Source organism: Camelus ferus, chromosome 8 (assembly GCF_009834535.1).
Source record: "Camelus ferus isolate YT-003-E chromosome 8, BCGSAC_Cfer_1.0, whole genome shotgun sequence".
NCBI lineage: Eukaryota > Metazoa > Chordata > Mammalia > Artiodactyla > Camelidae > Camelus > Camelus ferus.
In genome coordinates this window covers 20812511-20834353 of record NC_045703.1, presented here as the reverse complement: position 1 = coordinate 20834353, position 21843 = coordinate 20812511, and the positions used below count along the sequence as shown (strand labels likewise).

Genomic DNA, 21843 nt, shown 5'->3' with positions numbered 1-21843 from the left:
ACAGGCAGGAAGCCACCAACATTTCAGCTGAATAATTTTACATACAGGGATTTACAGAAAGGATTCGTGTTGTACATAAACCACCCGTGTGTTTGTGCACGTCACTTTGCTCAAAGCTATGAAAGAACGGTGCTAGACAGTAAATAGCCTTGCAAGTGTTACATGCATTGATGGGTAAAGGAAAGAGACCAGAATAAATTGTAACGGTATCAAGATACTTCACAGAGAAAAATGAGGAACTACCTACAGCAAACCTGCCTTACTTCTATGTCTCTTCCAATGTTCATCTCCTCTTACGTTTTAAGGTTAAAGGGAAAATAGAACAATAGTATTAACAACACACGTATGAAAGAACAAAAGAAACTGAGGTATTCACTCTGCGAGAGAGAGAATTATCTCTAAATACTTTGGTAGATTATGGATCCTGAAGCATCTAACAGAACCAGAGCCAAAATAAGGTGTTGCTTGGTTTTTATTCAGAGTCCCTTTACAAAAACTAGGGACTCTCCAAAGCGCTGACACACCTTGAACTGTTACCATTATTATTACATTCTCCTTACTTTCCATTTCAGTCAGTCTGCTCTGTTCAATTTTTTAGGATACCATTCCAAAACAAGAAATACAACTTGCTAAGTACTGCTATTACTATTCTCCAAACTGTTTTTTTTAACTTCACTATTTAAGTAAACAGCACCATCATCTTTCCAATCACACAAGCTTGAGCTTTGGCTTTATTCTCTACTTTCATATTCAAATCTATTAAGAAATTCAGCTTTTTTTCCCCCCACTTCCAGCTGAAGTTGACTGTGGTGGACATCTTTCAGAAGCCTTTTAATCATGGTTCTTGCATAGTTTCCACCTGGACTATTACACTCGTTTTCCATTTTCACTACCTTAAGCATTCTAAGAGCCAATTATTTTTACACAGAAAAAAACAGTTTGAGTGTATTACTCCCTGCTGGAAGTTCTGAAAAATATATTTATAAATCAGGCAAAGCACTTCAGCCCAGTGCTTACTTAGCATGGAAGAAGTACCCTTATCCCTGCTACAATTGACATTCAATCGCTTACAAAGTAAATGCAATCTCTTAATCATATGATTAAAGTCTTTTCATAAACTAGACCCATTCATTCAATCTTATAATTCATATTTCTGTCCTCGATAAGCAAAACCTAGCAACAAAGATCCTTTGCTTGACCAAATTTTGGTCAGGCTTCTGAACCTTCTCCTAGACCCATCTGTGCTCTTTCTTGTAAAACGCAGTTTTAGCAAGAACCCTGCTGCGTCAGTTGAACCAGAATCCTCCACCCTCAATATCTGATCAGGTTCCTCATCCTTCAATTACTGATCATCGTGCTTTGTCTTCAGCAAAAATACTGTTAGGTCAGTTTAACCAGAATCTCCTCTTACCCCTGACGTTTCCTCTAAAGAGTAGTTTTCCATCCACTGTCCCCCAACCACTCCTTGGCTGTGAAGTCCCACTTGCCCATGCTGTATTCAGAGTTGAAGCTTTTCCTGACCATTACATCTCCCAACATTCACATACATACTTCCTTCCTATGAACTACACAATGCACTTCATTTATCATGGAACTTTATTTGCTTTACCGTAATTGAACTGTGATTCCCTGTGATACAATCTTCATCTATCATTTTAGCTTTCATATCCCCAACTCCCTGCAGTGCTTGACCTACAATAACCAATAAAGACTATAAAAACTGAATGACAATAGAATATACTCAGGTGATTTTAAAAAAAATAAATTCTAATTGATTCAGAAAATGTTCCCAAGCTATATGAAGTAAAAACATCAAGAAGCAGAATAGTGTTTATAGAACGCTACCATTCATATAACCTGCATATACCTCTGAAAGAACAAACAAGAAAGTAATAAAGCTGATAACGTCCCGGAGGCCGGGTAGGAACTGGGTGAATTAAGGCCAGGGAGAGGAACACTTTTCACTGTACACTTTTTATAGTTTTAAAATATGATTTATTCCCTTTTTATGGTATTAAATAAATGAGTTCAATTTTTTTAAAGGTACATGAATGAATAATATCCTAAAGAACATCAAATAGCAGCTATCTAATATGTAGCATTTCCCCCATCCTCCATCTCACGAGAAATAGCAAAAAAAATCAAAATGAATAAAATCTGTATCTTCAGGGTTACATTTGAACCCAGAGGCATCCCACCATTCCCAAAGAACCATGGAAACAAATTTTGTTGATAAAGTATTTGCTGTGTTTAGTAATCTTCAAGTGGCATTTTAAGTTAATCTCTGAAAAGTCTTTCTAAAAGCATGAGCTGTGTATAACTGCATATCAAGTAAATATATACCATTTATTACTTAGTGAATGCTCACATAGTAGCTTTCCAAGATATAGTAGCTGGTTTCCAAGATGGCCTCCAATGATCCTCAACTCTTAGTATTCAAGCTCTTGTGTAATCTCCTCCCACATGAAACTACTGCTGGCCTACGTGAACAATAAATAGAACACCGCAGAAGTGAAAGCTAGGCCATATAAGGCACTGTAGCTTCCACCTTGATGTCTCCTGGATCACTTATTCTGGGGTGAGAGCAAGCCTTTATGCCAGAAGGACACTCAAGCAGCCCTGTGGGGAGGCTCATGTTGGGAGGAACTGAGGCCTCCCTTCAACAAGCGAAAAGAATTTCCCAGTATGTGAGTGAGCCAATTTGGAAGGGGTTTCTCCAACCCCAAGTAAGTGTTTAGATGACTGCATCACAAAAACCTCAAGCCAGAATCTCAGAAACAAACTGCTCCCTAATCCCTTCTGACAGAACCTGTGAGAGAGGTATGTTGTGAGATATGTTGTTTTAAGTCACTACATTTTGTGCTAATGTTATGTTGTAATAGGAAACTAAAGAGTTTATTCTCAAATAACTTATTCCTTTTTAAAACCACAACCTCTATTAACTTTAAAGGTATAATTTTAAAAGTAGCTATGAGATCATGTAAAACAGGCAGCCTCAAATTAAAGAATCAGGTAGTCCTGGAGCACAGTGCTTTGAAGACGGCCTTCCAATAAAGTGCCAGATTGCCGTTAAAAAAAAAAAAAAATCATGTTACTGGAACCCATCATTCAGGCTTAAGGTGAACTCCTTACAAACTGGTGGTAACACTTATGGAACCAGTGTTATACAATACAAAAGTCATTTAAATACTCATTTTCCTTTCAAAATGACAGACATTAACTTTAAAGCAAGTACTATGGTTTTTTTTCTCCTCAGGAGAAAAACTTCTGTCTAGAAAAATTTTAAATTGAGAAACACTGTTAATATTGTTAAAATAACCATACTACCGAAGGTAATCTACAGATTCAATGCAATCTCTATCAAAACACCAATGGCATTTTTTTTATAGAAATAGAACAAAAAATGTTTAAATTCACGTGGAAACACAGAAGATCCTAAATAGCCAAATAATCTTGAGAGAGAAGAGAGCTGGAGGAATCACACTCCCTGACTTCAGACTATACTACAAAACTACAGTAATCAAAACAGCATGGTGCTGACAGAAAAACAGACACATAGGTCAATGGAACAGAACAGCGAGCCCAGAAATAAACCCGTGCACTTATTGTCAATTAATCTACAATTGTCAATTAATCTACAACAAAGGAGGCAAGAACATACAATGGAGAAAGGACAGTCTCTTCAACTGCTGGGAAAAATGGGCAGTTACATGTAAAAGAATGAAATCAGAACATTCTCTAACACCATATATGATGTTAAACTCAAAATGGATTCAAGACCTAAATGTAAGACTAGAAACCATAAAACTCCTAGAGGAAAGCACAGGCAGATCACTCTTTGGCAGAAACTGTAGAAATAATTTTTTTGGATCTGTCTCCTAAAGCAAAGGAAATAAAAGCAAAAACAACAAATAGGACCTCACCAAACTTAAAAGCTTTTGCATAGCAAAGGAAACCAGCCACAAAATGAAAAGACAATCTACTGAATGGGAGAAAATATTTGCAAATGATATGACCACTAAGGGATTAAAATCCAACATATATAAACAGCTCACACAACTCAACATCAAAATAACAACCCAATTTAAAAATGGGCAGAAAAACAGAACAGACATTTTTCCATAGAGGAAGTACAGATAGCCAACAGGCCCATGAATAGATCTTCAACACTGCTAATCATCAGGGAAATGCAAATTAAAACCACAATGAGATATCACTTCACTTCAAATGACTATCATCAAAAAGAACACAAATAACAAATGTTGGCAAGGATATGGAGAAAAGGAAACCCTTGTACACTGTTGATGGGAATGAAATTGGTGCAGCCACTGTGGAAAACAATGCGGAAGTTTCTCAAAAGACTAAAAATAGAACTACCACATGACCAGCAAATTCCACTACTGGATATATGCTAAAAAAACAAAAACACTGATTTAAAAAGATACATGCACCCCAAAGTTCAAAGCATTATTTACAATAGCCAAGATGTTAAGCAACCTAAGTGTCCATCAAGAGATGAATGGGTAAAGAGGATGTGATATGTACACAAATTGGAATACTACTCAGACGTTAAAAAAGAATGAAAATTTGCCATTTGCAGCAACATGGATGGACTTGGGCAATTAGGCTAAATGAAGTAAGTCAGAGAAATACAAATAGTGTATGATATCATTTATATGTGGAATTTATAAAATACAACAACCTGGTGAATGTAACAAAAAAGCAGACACAGATGTAGAGAACAAACTAGTGGTTACCAATGGGGAGAGGGAAAGTGGGAGGGGCAATATAGAAGTAGAGAATTAATAGGTACAAACTATTATGTATGAAATAAGCTGCAATGATATGCTGTACAATATGGGGAATATAGCCAATAATTTATAGTAACTATAAATGGAGTATGACCTTTAAAAATTGTGATTCACTATAATTTACACTGGTAACTTACCTAACATTGTGTATCAATTATACTTCAATAAAAAATATACATATAAAAATGCAAAAAAAATTGAGACACTTTGCAATACGTCTCACTGTGTATGGAAAGCAACTGTGCCAAGTGATGACCTTTCATCAGGCTGAAGACAAGCAAAAAGTATTACTGCAGACTGGGATGGCATTTGTGGTATATAATATAGAAATTCCAGCTATCTGGAAAGTTTGACTGATCATAATAGCACATACCCTAAGGGTTTCAAGTAGCTGATATTTTACAGTAATTTTTCATAATTAATGGCACAAACAAAAGCAACTGGAAATGTAGGGCTATTTACATGTAAAAAGCAAAGAAGTAAGACAGCTGTGCTTTTATAGTTTTCCAAATACAGTCAGTTGTCACTCATAAATGATAAAAGTTTATTGGCACTGCTTCTGCAATGCTGCTTTATCTTATAGTACAGACAATGGAAAGAAACTACTTGCCTGTGTGCAGGCTCTTTTATGAAATAAAAACTATTCACCCAAAGTGCTCTTTTCTTATTCCCAAATTGAGGCTGCATCCCAGAACCTTAGACGAACAGCAATCTGACCTCTGGTTGAGTAGCACATTATTGTGTACTGATAAACCTAATATTACCACTCAGGTAAATCAGTTTTTGGAGAAGAGTAGCACCAAACTAAATAGTCTATTTACCCGGACTCTTTGTTCACGAACACAAAATAATGGCAATTTACACATTTTAAGTGCATAATAGAGATGTATGCCTGTAAACAATCTCAGCAAGTTGAGATACAAAGTGTATTTTATAGAACATGAGTAGGGAATTTATTTTCTTGCCTGTTCATGTAAAACTCCATAAGAGGAGAATGTTTCATTACCATATAAGAAAAAAGGTCATAAATGTCTTCTGTGAGATGGAAATATTAAGATATAGCTCAAACTTAAGAACTGATGAGAGAAAGAAATAGATTTCAGACTCTCTTAAGTTTATTACCTCATCTACTTTTATAGGTTTGTCAGATAAATGTACTATTAACATTTCATCACTCCTGAATCAACAGTCACCACTTTGTCACAAAAAAGGCTCCAACTGGCTTTTAGATTTAGATTTATTTCATTACACTCAAAGATATATCTTAAAGTTAATGTACCATAATAACAAAAAGGTGTTTTATTTGTAAAATTAACATTACTAACATTAAAAATATTTTTGAAAAAAAATAAACACTTACCTGGTTCAATAATGATATTTAACTCTAACAATACAAGACTAAACTCAGTACACTTTTTAATTTGCAACTGAGGCTTTATTTCCCCATTCTTTCACTGATAAAATTCTAAGGAATTTTCAGGCCCTGATTAACCCAGTGTCTCTCAAATTTTGACCACAAATCAGATGTGAGATGATTTTATGGGGCCCAAGGACAGGGCAAAGTGACACTGAATCAATTCCTCTAACTACATCAGAAAGTCTCAGATTGGTGCTAGAACATTCTCTATATGCCTGTAATTCTTGCTAATCTCCTTTTTAAAGAAAGAACAGCAAACCTCAGCTGTCTTCAGTAGGTAACAGTTTCTCAAATTTAACAAAACTGTTTTGTTTTCATTGTTTTTATCTTTTTGGGGTGTGTGTGTGATTTATTTTATTTATTTATCTATTTTTGGTGGAGGTAGCGGGGAGTGAAATCAGGACCTTATGCATGTCAAGCAGGCGCCCTACCACTTGAGCTATACCCTACCTTGTTTTTATCATCTTATCTTTATATCTACTTTCTGTTTGTGGCAAGTGATATCTGCTTTTTATTTATGGTGATTATTTCAAGTTTCCTTTAAAAATTATGTAAATAATTACATTCATAAATATGAAGAAAGTAAGTACACAGGAAGTAAATAGACATGGCCAAAATTTTGAAGATGCTGTAAGAATGTGACTCAGTCAAGTTTGAGAGATACACATTTATCCACTCGGCCAACAAACGTTAAGTGCTTACTATGAGCACACTATTCATTCCGTCATCATGAAGGACAGAAAAGAATGAATGTTCAAAGACAGAAAAACAGGAATGTGAGAAGAGAAGGTATTTACTTCAAAATGAGGTAATCAAAAAAGGATTCACAGACAAGGTGGCACTTGAACTAGGACTTAATGGGTATGATTGAGACATGCAGAGACAGGGCAAGCATTCGAGAAGAAAAGTGTAACAATACAGGCCTGGTGGTGGGTGACACTGTAAATCTTGACTGCGGTGATGGTTACATGGGTGTGCATATAATGTACAGATAAGATGAGTGTACATTATTACATGTAAATTTTTCCTTGATAAACGTGATACCACACCTTTGGCCTATGCAATGAAAAATCATTGAGGTTTCAGGCTTGGATGGATAGCTTAGGGAGGGGGAGGTACACACAACAGAGAAGGGAGGGATCCAAATTCAAAGACAATGGGATCAAAAGTACTTACTTTCACATAATAAGTTTTCAGTAAAATTTACTCCATACTTCTACTTAAGTTTCATTTCAGGAGACAGCTTATCTGAATTAAGGTCTACCTAGTAAAATTAAATGTACTGTTCCCCACTCCTGCAAACAAAGGAGCACATTAATAGTACACACCCCTAACAAAGTAACAAAGAATAGGTGGAAGTAGGCACACTGATTGTGTGCTTAGTGACACACCATGATTTGAGATTGTATTCAATACTTAGATCCTGTTTGTAAGCAAATTAGAAGTAAATGCCTTAGAATTTACATTTTAACTTTCAACTCTTCAATGAGCTAAGCTTTTAAAATTAGTTATTAATTATTAAGTACATTTCAAGTGGTTTTTATACATTTCATAGTTTAAGAATTCACGACTAGAGAGGGAGGGAAGTCATAGAAAAAGCAATGCCATTATCAAGAAGTCTTTACTTGTTAGAACTTTATAAGGGCATTCTTAATAAAGTCAGCAACTTGACCACAAAATCAAATTCCAAACATGAATTAATTACAGTTATAGAAAGGCATCAAGAGACCAGAAAAAAAGAAGATACACTTTTGCCATAAATTAAAGCATCAAAGCTCACGGAAACCTATATGAATCCTTAATATTAATACTTCATTAAGGAAACTATAAGCCGTTTGTTATACCACTGCATTGCCACTATCTTCAGGCTCTGGAAAGCTTAAACTGAAAGCCACAGAAACATACAACGTAGGGAATTTCAGAGCTGAAAGGGGACTCAGCTCAACTACAGTAATTTTCAAATTGGTATTCTATGTAATTACATTCTAGGAGATGTTAACAGGTTCGCCACGAAAAAATTTGCTCTCTGGTCAGGTAAGTTTGGGGAATGCTTCAGTAACTTCCCCCTGGAAGCTTGCACCCTAGAGGTTTACATGCATATTAGCACAGTAGTAAAGGTTTTGAGACGTCCTACAGTTAAAAGCAAATCAAAAGTTAAACCTGATTTAACCCAATGTGCTCCCAAATTATTTTCCATGGAATAATGTTTTGGGGGCAGTAAGCCTATTAATGGGTTCAGAACAGTGTTTAGGGGAAACGTAAGTTTGGAGAACTCTGATCTGATGCAATTCCTTTAAACAGATGAGAAAACTGAGACCCAGAGAGCTCATACCTGATTAGCAGGAGAACAAAGGACTCAGATGAAAATCTCTAGTTCCCAGACCAGAGCTCTATTCCACTAACATAACTATTAAATAGGTCTCCTTTGCATATAAGCAAACATTTAATTAACAACATTTAATTTACACTTAACATTTTAGTTATGTTGTTATTTTCTGGTTTATGTATTAACTTAAATGGTTTTAATTCGTCAAGTCTCCTAATAATCAGGATCACCTGGAGATTTGCTCTTGTTAAGTAATTCTGGGGAATGATTTAGTTCAGAGGGGCTGAAAGTAATCATTTTAAAATAAAGCATTTGCACTCCAACTGGTTTTACTTTACTATTGCTATAACTTCTGTCAGCTCAACTAAATCACTGCTGTTTATCAGGTGGTAAGTTATTTAGTGCATAAAGCTGACACATGTTACCTATAATAAAATGCATGATCTTATGTCTACATCAAGACAGCAAACAACATGGAAATTGAGAGATTTTTGTCTCTCAATAATTCAGGGCTTATTTGTCAGGCAAACACTTGTCTCCTATCTTTTTTTTTTTTCTGTAATTACCAAAAAAAAAAAAAAGTTTTGATTCCTTTAAATAATATCTCCCAATCAGATTTTCCCAAACTTTGTATTTCCCAAACTCCACAGAACTCTAAGAAAGTGTAAGAATAATCAAAACACAATTTACCTAGCTTGAAAAAAGTAGTATGCCACCCCTCCCCCCTCTGGGTAGGTGAAAAGAATGGAGGAGACCGAACAAGTGACTATTGTTATGTTGCAACTTCAAAACGCTTGAGAATCAAAGGTGATGATTGTTAACAACTTCCTTATGACTAAGCTGACTTCCTCTAATAAACTTCTACACTCCTTTCCCACCCTCTACACGGAACATTAACCAGGACGGGTATTCGTGCAGCCTCAATCTTAAAAGAACCGCACCCCCCCCCCGCAAGAGACCGCACGATGCCTCGATTTGGCCAGCAAAGAGGTGCGTCCGCTCGCTTCCACCGCACAGGTGCGACCTCCACCCCAACCTCGCGCGCCGTTCGGCCCTGCGCAGGAGTCTCGGCCCCGCCACCAGGCGCCCCGGCCTGGCCCCACCTCCGCCCACCCCGGCCCCAGCCATCCTCGCGCCTCCGCCCGGCCCCGGCTCCGGCCTGCCGGTCCCCACGCAGCTGCCGCCTCCACGGAAACCAGAGGGCGGCCGGCCGGCTTCGCGGCTCCAGGCGGGGCCAGGGCGGCAACACCCCCGACGCCACAGCAGCGGACCCGCGGGGCGTCCCCGCGTCTCAGGAACGAGCCGGGCCCAGGAAGCCGTCCAGGGCCGGCGGCCGGCCTCGCGACCGCGCTGGGGGCGGGGACGCTGTTACCTGCCGTGGGTTCGGCCGCTCCCTGCCGGCGCCGCTCTCCTGGCAACCGCGGCAGCTACAGGGAGGCCGGGAGCCGAAGGGCCTAGTGACAGCTCCCAGCGTGCACTGCGCCCGCGCCCACGCCGGCGTCGACGTCCGCGGCCTTCGGTCCCCGCCCCCTGTCCGTTCCTTGGCTGCCGGCTCTAGATGTCACCATCGCGCCCTCAAGCGGACGGTCGGGGAAGCGGCCCATCGCCGCCGAAAGAGGAAGTGGACCTGGAATGGGTGTAGCAGGTGTTTTCAACTCGCCAGGGCCCTCCCCATCTTGATTGAAAACAGCTTTTAAACAGTATTTGAATAATGATTTAGGTACTATTTAACTAATTCTCAACATTTCATGTGAGGAACTCAAAGCCCAGAGAGTTTAGACGACTTGTGAAGTTAGGAAACAAATAGTTGTTATCACGTTAGGACCAATTTTGATTCTAGAACTCTCTAAATCATGTAGTTACATGGAGGATTGCAGCTTTTTGCCTAAAACGAAGGGTCAAAAATGAGTTCTTTTGCTAATGTGTGACTATAATATGAAATATAGCAATCTTTAAAACTAAACAAACACCAATTATGAAGAGCATGCTGTGTTAAGAATAGTATATGTTTAAATATAATGTGTCAGCTAAGCACTGAATAGCCTTGAGAAGTAAAGGTGGAAGATGTGAGGTGTTGAAAATGTGGAGGGAAATAATAAACTAGTATATGATAGAAATAGAAAAGAGTTTTATTTAAGCCAAATTGAGGACTACAGCCTGGGAAACACAGATTGAAGAAACACTTGACTTGTGTTCCACTGAACTACAAAATACGGGAAGCTTAAAAATACGCACAATTTCATGAGTTATTTGTCAAGACTTAGAATTGGAGTTGGCAAGAAGTAAAGGTGCTTGTTAAGTAAGGATTGGTTGAGTTCCAAAATGGTTGCATAGTTAGAAGGGGAGAACTCAGTACTAAAAAGTTGCAGCTGGTAGCTGCTAGCAGATACTGTTTTGACAATGGCTGGATGTGTCCTTGAATCTGATATAGTTCAGAAAATACAGTTTCTTAGTGATGCAGAAATGTGTCTGAGACCATGTCCGCAATGGCCAGCTGGCTCCATTTTGATTGCTTTTTTATTGCATTCTTTTCTTTAATGGTTAAGGCAGATGTACAATGCATATTTAGTAGGACACAAATAGGCTGTTTCTGTTAGCTTAACGTTCAAGCCAGAATGTGTTTCCCATAACCTACCTAATATGTGAAAATTTCTTCCATCAAAATCATCACCCTTCATTACCATTGTTTGAGAAGAAATAGCAGTAAATTTAATTCTGTTAACTGCATTGTTACCTCCATCCATGATTTTGAATTAATTCTGATGGATACAGGAATTTCTGAAGCAAAACAACAAACTTTAAAAACTCCAAATATGGATTTTAGAAAAATTGTCTTAAACTAGTATCTCTAGGGACACAGCTTTATTATTTATTTGGAAAAATCTTCCAATTAATATGTTTGATATATGGTAATTATGACCATAAAATGATAAATTTGAACATCAATAAATATACAATTTTCTGCATACAAGCAATCATTGTTTCTGGTTCATTTCTTTTTCTTAAGCTTCTTGCTTTAAATGAATACTTATTATAATTCTACCATGGCCTTGTATTTTAGTATTTTCCCATGATAAGTACTTACATTATACTGGATCCTTTTCTTTACTGGGTCAGACTTTCCAAAATCATCTTTTGGTAGCAATGAGATTACAACTTCCCTGAATCAGTTATTACTTTTGCTAAAGTGAATCGTGGAAATGTACATATGAAATCATTCTCATCTTCTTTACAGAGATTATAGGATGCTTAATCCTGTGATTCATACTGGATTTAACCACACTCTCTTCTGCATGGGTAACAGAAAACATCACATTTTCGCCACCATTTCCATCTTGGAGCGATGGGGTCTAAATTGAGAAACAATGCCAAGTAAATCCTGGACATTTGTTGCCTCAGACAGAGGAGAGCTACTAAATGACCGACCAGCATTCATAAAAAAGAGACGCTAGTTCATTAACTTAGAAGAAAACGAAAGGTAAAGTGTACTTGGGGTGGGGAACTCGGTTCCTGGGCACAATGCCTGCCTATATAGCCCCGCCTCCATCATCTCCCTTTAGTCCAGCCTCATTCCTATCCACGATAGCCAAAGGACTGTACTCGGGGTCTGATTTTGAAGGTCATTTCCAGGGAGCCTGACGCATCAGGTCAGCAGGGTGGGAGGACAGTTTGGCTCTCCCCGCCCACTTTGCTCAGCGCTCACTCCCATAGTCCGGATTTGAAAATGCTCACGCCCCCTAGATCGAGACGTCGCGGCGGCGCGCTCTCCGCCCGGCAGGTGGCGCTGTGGGCTGGCAGGCCGCCGGCCGCCGGGGTCCGGGAGGCCCGCGCGGGCGCGGGCGCCGCCGCCGCCGCTCGTGCTCCGGCCGCACGTGCAGCCGCGCCGGGGCCGTGTCGCTCCAGTTGGGCAGGACTCCCGGCTGGGCGGCCGCCATGGCGGCGGCTGTGGCGCCGGCGCGCGTGTTCCTGGAGGTGCGGACGCGGCTGCAGAGCGCGCTGCTGATCCTGGGGTAAGGCCGGCGGTAGAGTGCGGGCTCCCGGGCGCAGCCTAGCTCGCTTTTCTGCTGCCCGGGCCGGCTCCGCCTGCCTCGGAAGGACGGATTGTGGAGGTTTTTTTCCAGCTTCTTAGAGCCTCTAAAGTGGAGTGTCCCCACCCCAGGGTCCTCGTTCCCCTTCGACTGGCAGTCTCGACATCACCTGGGAGTTTTTAGGAATGCACTGCTCACCCCACACCAGAAATGCTGACTCTGAAGTGACATTTTAACACGCTTCCCAGGATTGAGGTGAACCTTAAAGTTTGAGGAACCCTAATGTACCACTGACAGTGCCCTGTATTTCCAGCAAATCTGTGCCCCCAAAAAGAAAAAAAAAAGCTTTATTTGCCTCTTTTTGGGACCCTCGTTATAAGTTCTGTTCCAGTGTGAGAGCTTCCTGTTTTGTACACGAACTCTGGTAATTTTTTTTTTCTCTCCAAACTGTTCTCTATGCAGAGTTTATTGACACAGTGGTTCAATAAACACGTGTTCGGTGAACTACTAGCAAAGTTTGCAGATTTCTTGGAGCTCATTCTTTTGTTCATATTCCGAGCTTCAATGAGAAGTCTACAAGCCTTTACCTTGCTATTCATTAGACAAAGAAGGAACTAGTGGGAAAAGTGTTTTTTGTTTGGTAGTATGTGGTCCGTCGACTTTTCCTTTGTGACTGCTGTTTCCAGAAGAGTAAATTAGATGTTAAAATCCTGAAAATTTTATTACACAGCTCCACTCTGGGGTAGACTGATGCTTCGCCTTCTCTAGTTTTCTGAAATCAGCTAGGAATCTGGTGTGGCAGTTTTGGATTTAGCTTGAGAACTGGATTCAAATCCAAGCTTTGTTACCGGGAAAAGGAAAATAATTACCTTGGTTCTTAGCACCTCCCAAGGAATTTTTAATGAGAGACAAAAAGCGTGATATAAGCAAGATTTTTATTAGTGAAGTAAAAAGGTAGTGAAAGCTAGTAGACTCCCGAGAACTGGGAGCTGGCCCATGCAAGAGAGGAAAAATGGCGTTCCTTTGTTTTTCCTGTTTTTATATCCTGGCTTAGGGGCGTTTTCGTGATTGATTCATTTGAGTCTCAGGTTCTTTGAGTGATCAGGCTGATTGACAGCTCAGGTTCCTTGTACTCAGGTGGATTGAAAACTCAGGTTTCTTGTGCTCTGGCACTCCCATCCCCTTTTGGGCAGGTTCATTGGGTCAAGTTCCGCTGAGTTCTTCTCTTACAGGCAGCTACAGGGTTTTGATCTTAACTGGCTTCTTTTGCTGGCCCTCGTTTAGAGAAAGTAAAAGTTTCGGGAGTCCCTTATCCTAAGTGCAGACATACTGTTATTTTCTTGGTTGTTCCTTTCCATCCTCTCCCCCTGCCTAGTGCTCATTTCTATCTAACTGCCTAACAGCTTCTTCACCAGAGCAGAATGCTTTAATTTGAATTTTTTCAATTGTGAAATGAGGACAATGTTTATTACTGTTCTTTCTCTTCCTCCCCTCCGTTTCTGCCCCCGCCTCTTCTCAAATCATAAGTTCAAAAAAGTGCTGCGTGTGCAATTCAAATTCATCTCTTAAGGTTATTTGGAACCCACACCTAACACAAAGCAAAGCAAAGCAAGACAACCTCCCTACTTCCTCTCATCAAAGGGGCCCTTCACTGTTCTCCTGGATTACTCTTCCCTGTTTAAGTAAGTTAACAAACCTAACTTTGCTGGACTACTGGTTGTCCCTGTTGGTCTTTGGCTATTGAGTTTTATCATCAGTCAATCCCCCCTACTCTAAAAGCAACCACTGTTCTGATTTCATTCAGCAAAGGTTAGTTTGCCATTTCTTGAACTATGTCTAAGTGGACTGACACAGCATGCACTTTTTTTTTTTTTTCAATTCATTTATTTATCTTTTGAGGGGGAGGTAATTAGGTTTACTTGTTTATTTTTAGAGGAGGTGCTGGGGATTGAACCCAGGACCATGGGTATGCTAAGCATGCACTCTGCCACTTGAGCTATACCCTCCTTGCCCCCGTGCCTGTTTGTTTCTGACTGCTTTCCTTCAACAGTGTTTCTGAGATTCGTGTTTCATCTGTGTCACTGCATATATCAATAGTCCATTCTTTTTCCTGCTGACTAGTTTTCCACTGTGTGACTCTATGACAGTTCATTTCTCCATTCTTCTATGCTGGATATTTTGTGTGTTTCTAGAGCCTGCTTATTATGAATAAAGCTGCTGTGCATTGTTGCATACGGATTTTTGCTGTGTCATAGGGTAGATGGAGGCTTTACTTTACAAGAAATTGCTAAACCATTCTCCAAATAGGTTGTACTTGTTCTCAATGAGTGTGTAGTCTAATGGTGGCTGTGGGCAAGAGGTGGGTGGAAAATACACAAATATATGTTATAATGAATTGAGATATGTACTTAGAAAAAAAGAAACAGAAAAAGGGAGAGAAAATTCCAACGCCTTGTTCCAAACGAGAAAGCAAGATTTTAGCAATAAACTGAAAGGAGTGAGGTTTGGACTATATGATACGCAGTGGAAGACTGTTTCCCTCTGAGAGAACAGAAAGTATGCAGGGATGTGTGTGGACTGGTGGGACACATAGTTAAGGGTCTTACAGTGGTGCGCTGGTAAATGTTTAACCACCTGCTCTCCAGGAAAACCAAACAAACGGACAAAACTCCTCCCTGACTGACTGATCCTGTGGTGTAAATACTTTCACCATAGAGGATGCCATACTACTAAAGTGAGGTCAACTGATTTGCAAAATGCCTGGAATTTTAACAGCTCGCTCTGGGACCACTGAAACGGACTTTAGCTTGGTCTCAGGGTGAGATGTGAAGTTATTAGAGAGTTTTGAGCAGGATGTGACACCTGAAGGAGTACAAGAGAATAGTGACAAAAGCCTTCCATATAAAAGAAATGGACAATTAGGGTCTCAAAAACTGTTTTGGAACAGTCTTGAACTTGAGAGTGAGCTGCTGTCACTCCTGAGTACTCTACTGTGGATTTCCTACAAATAAGGGCATTGTCTTCCGTAACCAGCATGCAGCTCTCAAAACTGGGAAATGATTCTCCCATCTTTATACTCAGACCTTATTCAAGTGTTTCCAGTTGTCTAATATCTGTAACAGCACAGGAATCCAGCTCAGAATAACACATGGCATTATCATGTTTCCATTTCTCTTTCAGTCTGGGAGAGTTCCTCGGTTTCCCTTAATTTTAATGATACTAACACTTTCGAAGATTACAGCCCAGTTATTTTGTAAACTATCCCTCCGTTTGGTTTTGACTTATGTTTCCTGAAGATTAGATTCAGGTTATATATCTTTGGCAGGAATATCACAGAATTGATGCTCTGTTCTCGTTGCATCCTATCAAGTGGCACATGATTTTGATTTGTTCCGTTAAAGTTCACGTTAACTTTCGGGCACTTAAATAAGGTGGTGTCTGCCAGGCTTCTTGATCGTAAAGTCACTCATTTTCTCTTCATAATCCATAAGTATTAATTGGAGAGGTCCTTTGAGGCTATGTAGATAGCCTGTTCCTCATCATACTTTGATTTTATTCATTCATTCATTTACATCAGTATAGACCCATGGTTCTGTGGGTTACTTTTTTGCTCAAATTACCACCAGATGTGGCCAGGGGGAGGCCCTTCAAGATGACTTCTTTGGAGTTTTTTTTTTGACATGTCCCTATCATTGATTTATTCTTTACTTTGTTGCACAGAAAGATGTTTCAGGCTCATCTCATTCTTTTCCTGTCTCAGCCCTTGATGTAGTTATTTTTGCAAGAAACGCTGTGTTCTTTTGTTTTTGTTCCTTTGTTTTTAAGTGGAAAATGACCTTTAGAAACCAAGATCTGGGCACTATATGTGCTCATTGCTGTTGGAGAGTCACTTCTCCCAGGCCCTCTGGTAGACAGAACTAGAGTGTGTGTGTGACATATGTATGATGTTCATGTATGTATTATGTATGAGTGTGTATGTGTATGTTTGTAAATCTGTCTTAATACACATACATATATATCTATATTTATTACTCTGTTTATATACATTGGAAACCATGACTTCACCCAGGAATTTCAAATTCTAGTCTACTGTTATAGGATCCATTCTGGTTTTCTCCCTTTTGTAACTGTTCTCCCACAGTGAGAATCTTGGCTTCCATCATCCTCATGACATGTCTTTACTCGGTCAATTCCACTCTACGTGTTTAACCTTCTGTTGGCATCCTTTGCCACTTCCCTTCCCTCCACTCACCTGCTTGGGCTATGTTACAGACTGAATGTTTTTGTCTCCTCAAAATTCATATGTTAAATGAATTGAATGAAACCCCATGTGATGGTATCAGGAGATGGGGCCTTTGGGAGGTACCTAGGTTTCTGTGAGGTCATGAGGTAGGAGCCACCATGATGGAATTAGTGTCCTTATAAGAAGAGACACCAGAGTTTCCCCTCTCTGCCGTGTCAGGATACGTGAGAAGGCTGCTGTCTGCAAGCCAGACGGGCCCTCCCCAAGAACTCAATCTTGATGTGGGACTTCCCAGCCTCCAGAACTATAAAAATAAATGTCTACTGTTGAAGCCACCCATTCTGTGGTATTTTGTTATAGCAGCTGGAGCTGACTAAGGCAGGCTCTGAAACCATGCTGAGCTGCATCCCCTCCTGCTGCTCAGATTTCTACCTCACTGCTCTTAGGATCTGAAATCCTTGCTGGCGACCCTCTTGGTGGATGCTCCTCACCCTGCTGGGTTTCTCAGATATATCCCAGGCTGTGGTGGCTCTCCCACTCTTGCAAAGATACCTGCTTCTTAGGCCCTATGTAACTGGCTGAATTTTTCAGGAAGGGGATGGGGGTAAAGGGTGGTAAGCCAGGGGTGGGTGGGGCTGGGGTCTTAGGAATTCAGTGGTTTCCCTTGAGACACTTCCAAGTGCAACTACACAGTCCAGTTGGAAAATCATTGAAGTAGCAAATTGGAAAAGTTGTGTATCTTTAAAGCAGTGGTTGGCAAACTCTGGCCCACGGGCCAAATCTAACCTATGGTCTGTTTTGGTACAACCTGTGAACTAAGAATGGGTTTTACACGTTTAAACTGTGTTTTACTCTTTATTGCCTACACCAAGTGATTTGTGTTTGTAGTGGATTGGATTAGCAAGTACTTTCGTGCCTGGTATTCATACATCACTAGATTGTTTTCTTTATTTTTTTAAATTCTAAAATTGACAAAGTTTTTTTTCTTCTGTACCTTTTGTTTCACGTAGTGCTGACTTCCTTCGATCAAATATCCATGCTTTAATTTACTGTCAGTAAAATAAAACATCATTGAAATGCTGGCTTTAGAAGCAAGAATATTTCACTCACTCATCTATTCATTATTCAAATAACATTTACTTAGTTCTGGGCCTGTGGTAGTCCCTGCACCCCTCCATGTGCGTCCATAGTCCCCTGTATTTGTTGTTTTAAATTACAATGTCGTTTTAAAGCTCCCTTGATCATTCCTGTTTACTTGCTTGTTCCCCTACTTGGGGTGGAGGCGGCGAGGCGCAGAGAAAATATCTTGTTACTTAAATGTCAAAAGCATACTAGGGTCAAGGGATGCAAAGATGAAGAAGCCACTGTCTCGTGTTGCCTTGTTGAATTCTCTGGCCAAAAATACTTTGAAGAACAAGCGCGTGATGTATACGACCAGCCGGCATTTGATTGTGCTGGTTCACAGGAGCTGTGGTCGGGGATACTGGTGGGAGGAAATGGCGGGAGCACAAGGAAAGGAGGTTGTGCGGCAGAATGGCTCCAGGAGCAACCCGGGGAGAGGTCCAGGCTGGAGTAGGTGGAGGAAGCATTGAGATGGAAGACAGTTGGTACTCAGATTCATTAGCTACGGAAAAAAGTGCACGCTGAAAAATGCACCGTTACCTTAAAAAAGCAGCAGCAATAATAAAAAATATTCCCAGAACTTGCATGTTACAGTGACAGCGAAAAGGACTCTGACCTCATCTAAACCTAGTATAGCTTGGTTTCCTTTACGATCGATTCACTGCTACTTTTCTGGGACAGTGACAATTTAGGGCTCGTCTTGAAGAGAAACAGAGGGATCCCTAGCCGTTTTTGTTTCTTTCGTCAAGTGGCTTTCATCAATGATAAATAATTTTCTTGTGTGTTATTTTCAATTCCCAGAGATCCTAGGGAAGGAGGAATGCCCCTGGAAGTTTCTGTAACACCGTCCTCGCTCCGGATGCAAACGCCCGCAGGCTGCACAGAGCTCTGGCTGCCAGCAGAGGTCAGGCTGGTGCCGTCTTCTTGCCGGGGGCTGCGGCACGTGGCTGGGGAGGGGCTGCACCTGCGACTGCAGGTGCGGGCCGAAGTTTGCAGGAGTGAGTAGCCCTGGCGTTCCTGGCTCTGCATTTGCTTTTCCATTAGAAATCAAAGGGGCTTGTCCCTTTGAAAAGTTGAACTTTTCCCAGGTGAAAACAACTGCTCATAGCTGCATGGAAAGATCTGGGGGTCCAGAAGATCTAGGTTTTTTGCTAGCTCTGCCCGTTATTATCTGCGTGCAGTTGAACTTGTCATTTAATTTTTCTGAGGCTTTGTTTCTTTTGCTTTTTTTTAAAGTGCTCCCCCCCACAATAGACTTCATTTTTTAGAGCACTTTTAGGTTCACAGCAAAATTGAGCTGAAGGTACAGAGATTTCCCACATACTCCCAGCTTTGTTTAAAAAAAAATTATTGAAGTATAGTCCATTTACAATGTTGTGTTAATTTCTGGTGTACAGCATAGTGATTCATTTATACACACATATATATTTCTCTTCATGTTCTTTTTCATTATAGGCTATTACAAGGTAATGAATATAGTTCACGGTATTATACAGTAGGACCTTGTTTATCTATTTTATATATCCTGGTTTGTTTCTTTAATTGTAAAATTGAAGATGAAATCAGATGGCAATTACATAAGTCCTGGTTGATTTTAAAGCATTATGTAGAAATTCACTCTTTCAACTTATTAGCTCATTGATCTAGGTGCTGGGGTTACGGATGTGGACAAGCTGGGAAGGTCTCTGCCCTCATGGGGCTTACATTGTAATGGGTGGGAACAGATAATGAACAAGTTACTTGGATACAAAGCTAAGTGCTATGGGCAAAATAAAGCCGAATAATGGGACAGGGCATGACTAGGAGGGGATGAGGGTCAGGGAAGGCCACTGAGAGGAGGTAATGTTTGGCCAGAGAACTGAATGAAGGAGATGATCTCATTCATGCAGAGACATTCCCAAATAGAGAGAAGGTATAAAGATTCTGAAATTGACTTTGATGCATATTTTGACTTTGTTGCTATGCCTGTTATTTCCAATATTTCGTTATTTGCATGTTGATTCAGTAAGACAATAGAAATGTTTCCCAGAATAATTTATTGTGTAACATTATTGGTTCATTGCTTCTCTTACCATGAAAGTAATATGCGTTGGAGGACTAAAAATGATGTCAAAGGGGGGAATAGAGGCTGTAAAAATGGATGTGGTGCTTGTTATCAGAGAAGGTTTATAGTTCTTACAGGTGTACTTGAGATTTCACTGTTGCCTCATCAGCACTAAGACTTTCACTTGAGCTGCATGGAGCCCAGAGGTGGGTTGGCAGGATTGTCTGAAGAACCATGTAGGAGATGTCAGGTGTTCTCTTGAGCTCTATCCTGGCTTTGGAAAGAGAAGTATAGGGAGTTTTGCTCCTTTTTTGCTGGGGAGTGATTTTTGCTCAAGTCCTGGGTTAGTGAATAGCTAGTCTGAATTGGGCAGAGTTGGTTTTAGGAACAAGGGGTAGGAAAGAGAAATGTCTTGGAGCTTAAGTGGCATGGAACAAACCTAAGAATGGCTATAGGAATAACCATGGAGAGAAGATGCCATCAAGATGGGAAAAAGACTAGCAGACTCCCTGTGTGTACCTAGCGATGGGCAGAGGAAGTGCTGTTTCAGGGAAGAAGCCGTGGGAATCTGGCTCCTGTGATGTCATCACGTGTCTTTAGCAATGATGAACAGTAACAGTAACAGCAGGAATCTTGCGTCCTATCAGGAAACTGGGGAAAGGCAGGCATGAAAACCACAGTGTTTTCAGATCTGCTGGTTTTCTGGGACTGATTTTAGGTCCCATAAGGAGTATGGAGACCTTCCAGAGACAACTGGCATGTCGCCTACCTATATTCTGTAACAGTTCATATATAAAAAGCAAAACTTGAACTATTTTTGCAAATTTAAATCAGCAAACATTATTGTTTAGTTTTAACTGTAGGACAGAATAAATTGACTGCCGTGTGTTGGTTTGCATATTCTTGGCATTCATTGGTCTCCAGTTTCTTTACATCTTTAAGACATATTTTCTGTAACTGTCTGCAAAGGAAAACATTCAAAAGCCTGTTCTGCAGAGCATGAAGGGGTATGCAAAACAGATACCTCAGTACTTAATTGCTTTAGTGCTTTCCACACAATAAGTGGTGAATAAATATTTGTTGAGTGAATAAATATCAGATGGGTGTGTACTGATATAAACTTGAATCAAAATCTATTGTAGGAAGTGAGGTTTGAATTTTTAGCGTTCAGTTGTATTCCGGGGCTTTGAAAAAGTTGGCTTTTCAACTATAAGAATGCTCTTTTAAGGACTAGAGTAGAACTATTGCAGTTTTGAATGCATAGGTCAGATCATGACCTTTGACCCAGAATGGGCTACAGTAAAAATCTGATGTAGCCCCAGCAGTAGATTCACCCCCAGGTGGCAGTGCTTCCCAGGAAGCTGCTTACCTGGAGGTTCAGACTTGAACCTGGGCCTGTGCACTGTGCTGGGTGAGCAGAAGAGGGCAGTGTTTCACTGAAAATTTGTTTATTGGTTATGAAAAGAAAATTTTAGATTGCGTGGGTCTCCTTATTATCTGCTCACAGTTAAAGATGACTGTCTGCTTCATCTTAGTGCTATAGAGCACTCCTAGAAATTAACCAGAAGGGTTTTTAGCTGCCAAGGCTTAGACTTTTCTAGCATCAATTTCTTTTTAATCTTAAAAAAGTAAAATAAGCCAAAGTCAGATTGCTTGATTCTCATGAATATTACCTCATTTCATCAGACTTTTTTGACAAATATTTTTGTGGGTTTGGCTTTTTGTTTTTTTGGTTTTTTTTGAAAATGAAAGTTTCCTTTATTTATGAAAGAAATAATGGAAACTGAGTGAAGGAATATACTACCTTTACAGCTCTTTCACATAATATGGGAAATATACATTTTCCCACAGC

General features: G+C 40.1%; 2 protein-coding genes across 8 annotated transcripts in view; one reads left to right on the top strand and one right to left on the bottom strand.

Moving 5' to 3' along the window:
- DOP1A (DOP1 leucine zipper like protein A) overlaps positions 1 to 10048 on the bottom strand; it is a 91691-nt gene extending 81643 nt beyond the window's left edge. For all 4 annotated transcript variants that reach the window (XM_032484519.1, XM_032484521.1, XM_032484522.1 and 1 more), the window contains exon 1: positions 9927 to 10048. The gene's annotated coding sequence lies outside the window, so the exon portion shown is untranslated. The remainder of the gene's footprint in view (positions 1 to 9926) is intronic.
- Positions 10049 to 12352: 2304 nt separating this feature from the next.
- UBE3D (ubiquitin protein ligase E3D) overlaps positions 12353 to 21843 on the top strand; it is a 261385-nt gene continuing 251894 nt past the window's right edge. For 2 of the 4 annotated variants that reach the window (XR_004321822.1, XM_032484515.1), the window contains exons 1-2: positions 12353 to 12564; positions 18749 to 18945. Coding sequence is in view for 3 of the 4 variants with exons in the window: in XM_032484515.1 (XP_032340406.1) it covers positions 12488 to 12564; positions 18749 to 18945 (274 nt within the window). In the remaining variant the exon portion in view is untranslated. The remainder of the gene's footprint in view (positions 12565 to 18748; positions 18946 to 21843) is intronic. The other 2 variants (XM_032484518.1, XM_032484516.1) reach the window with 1 other exon arrangement.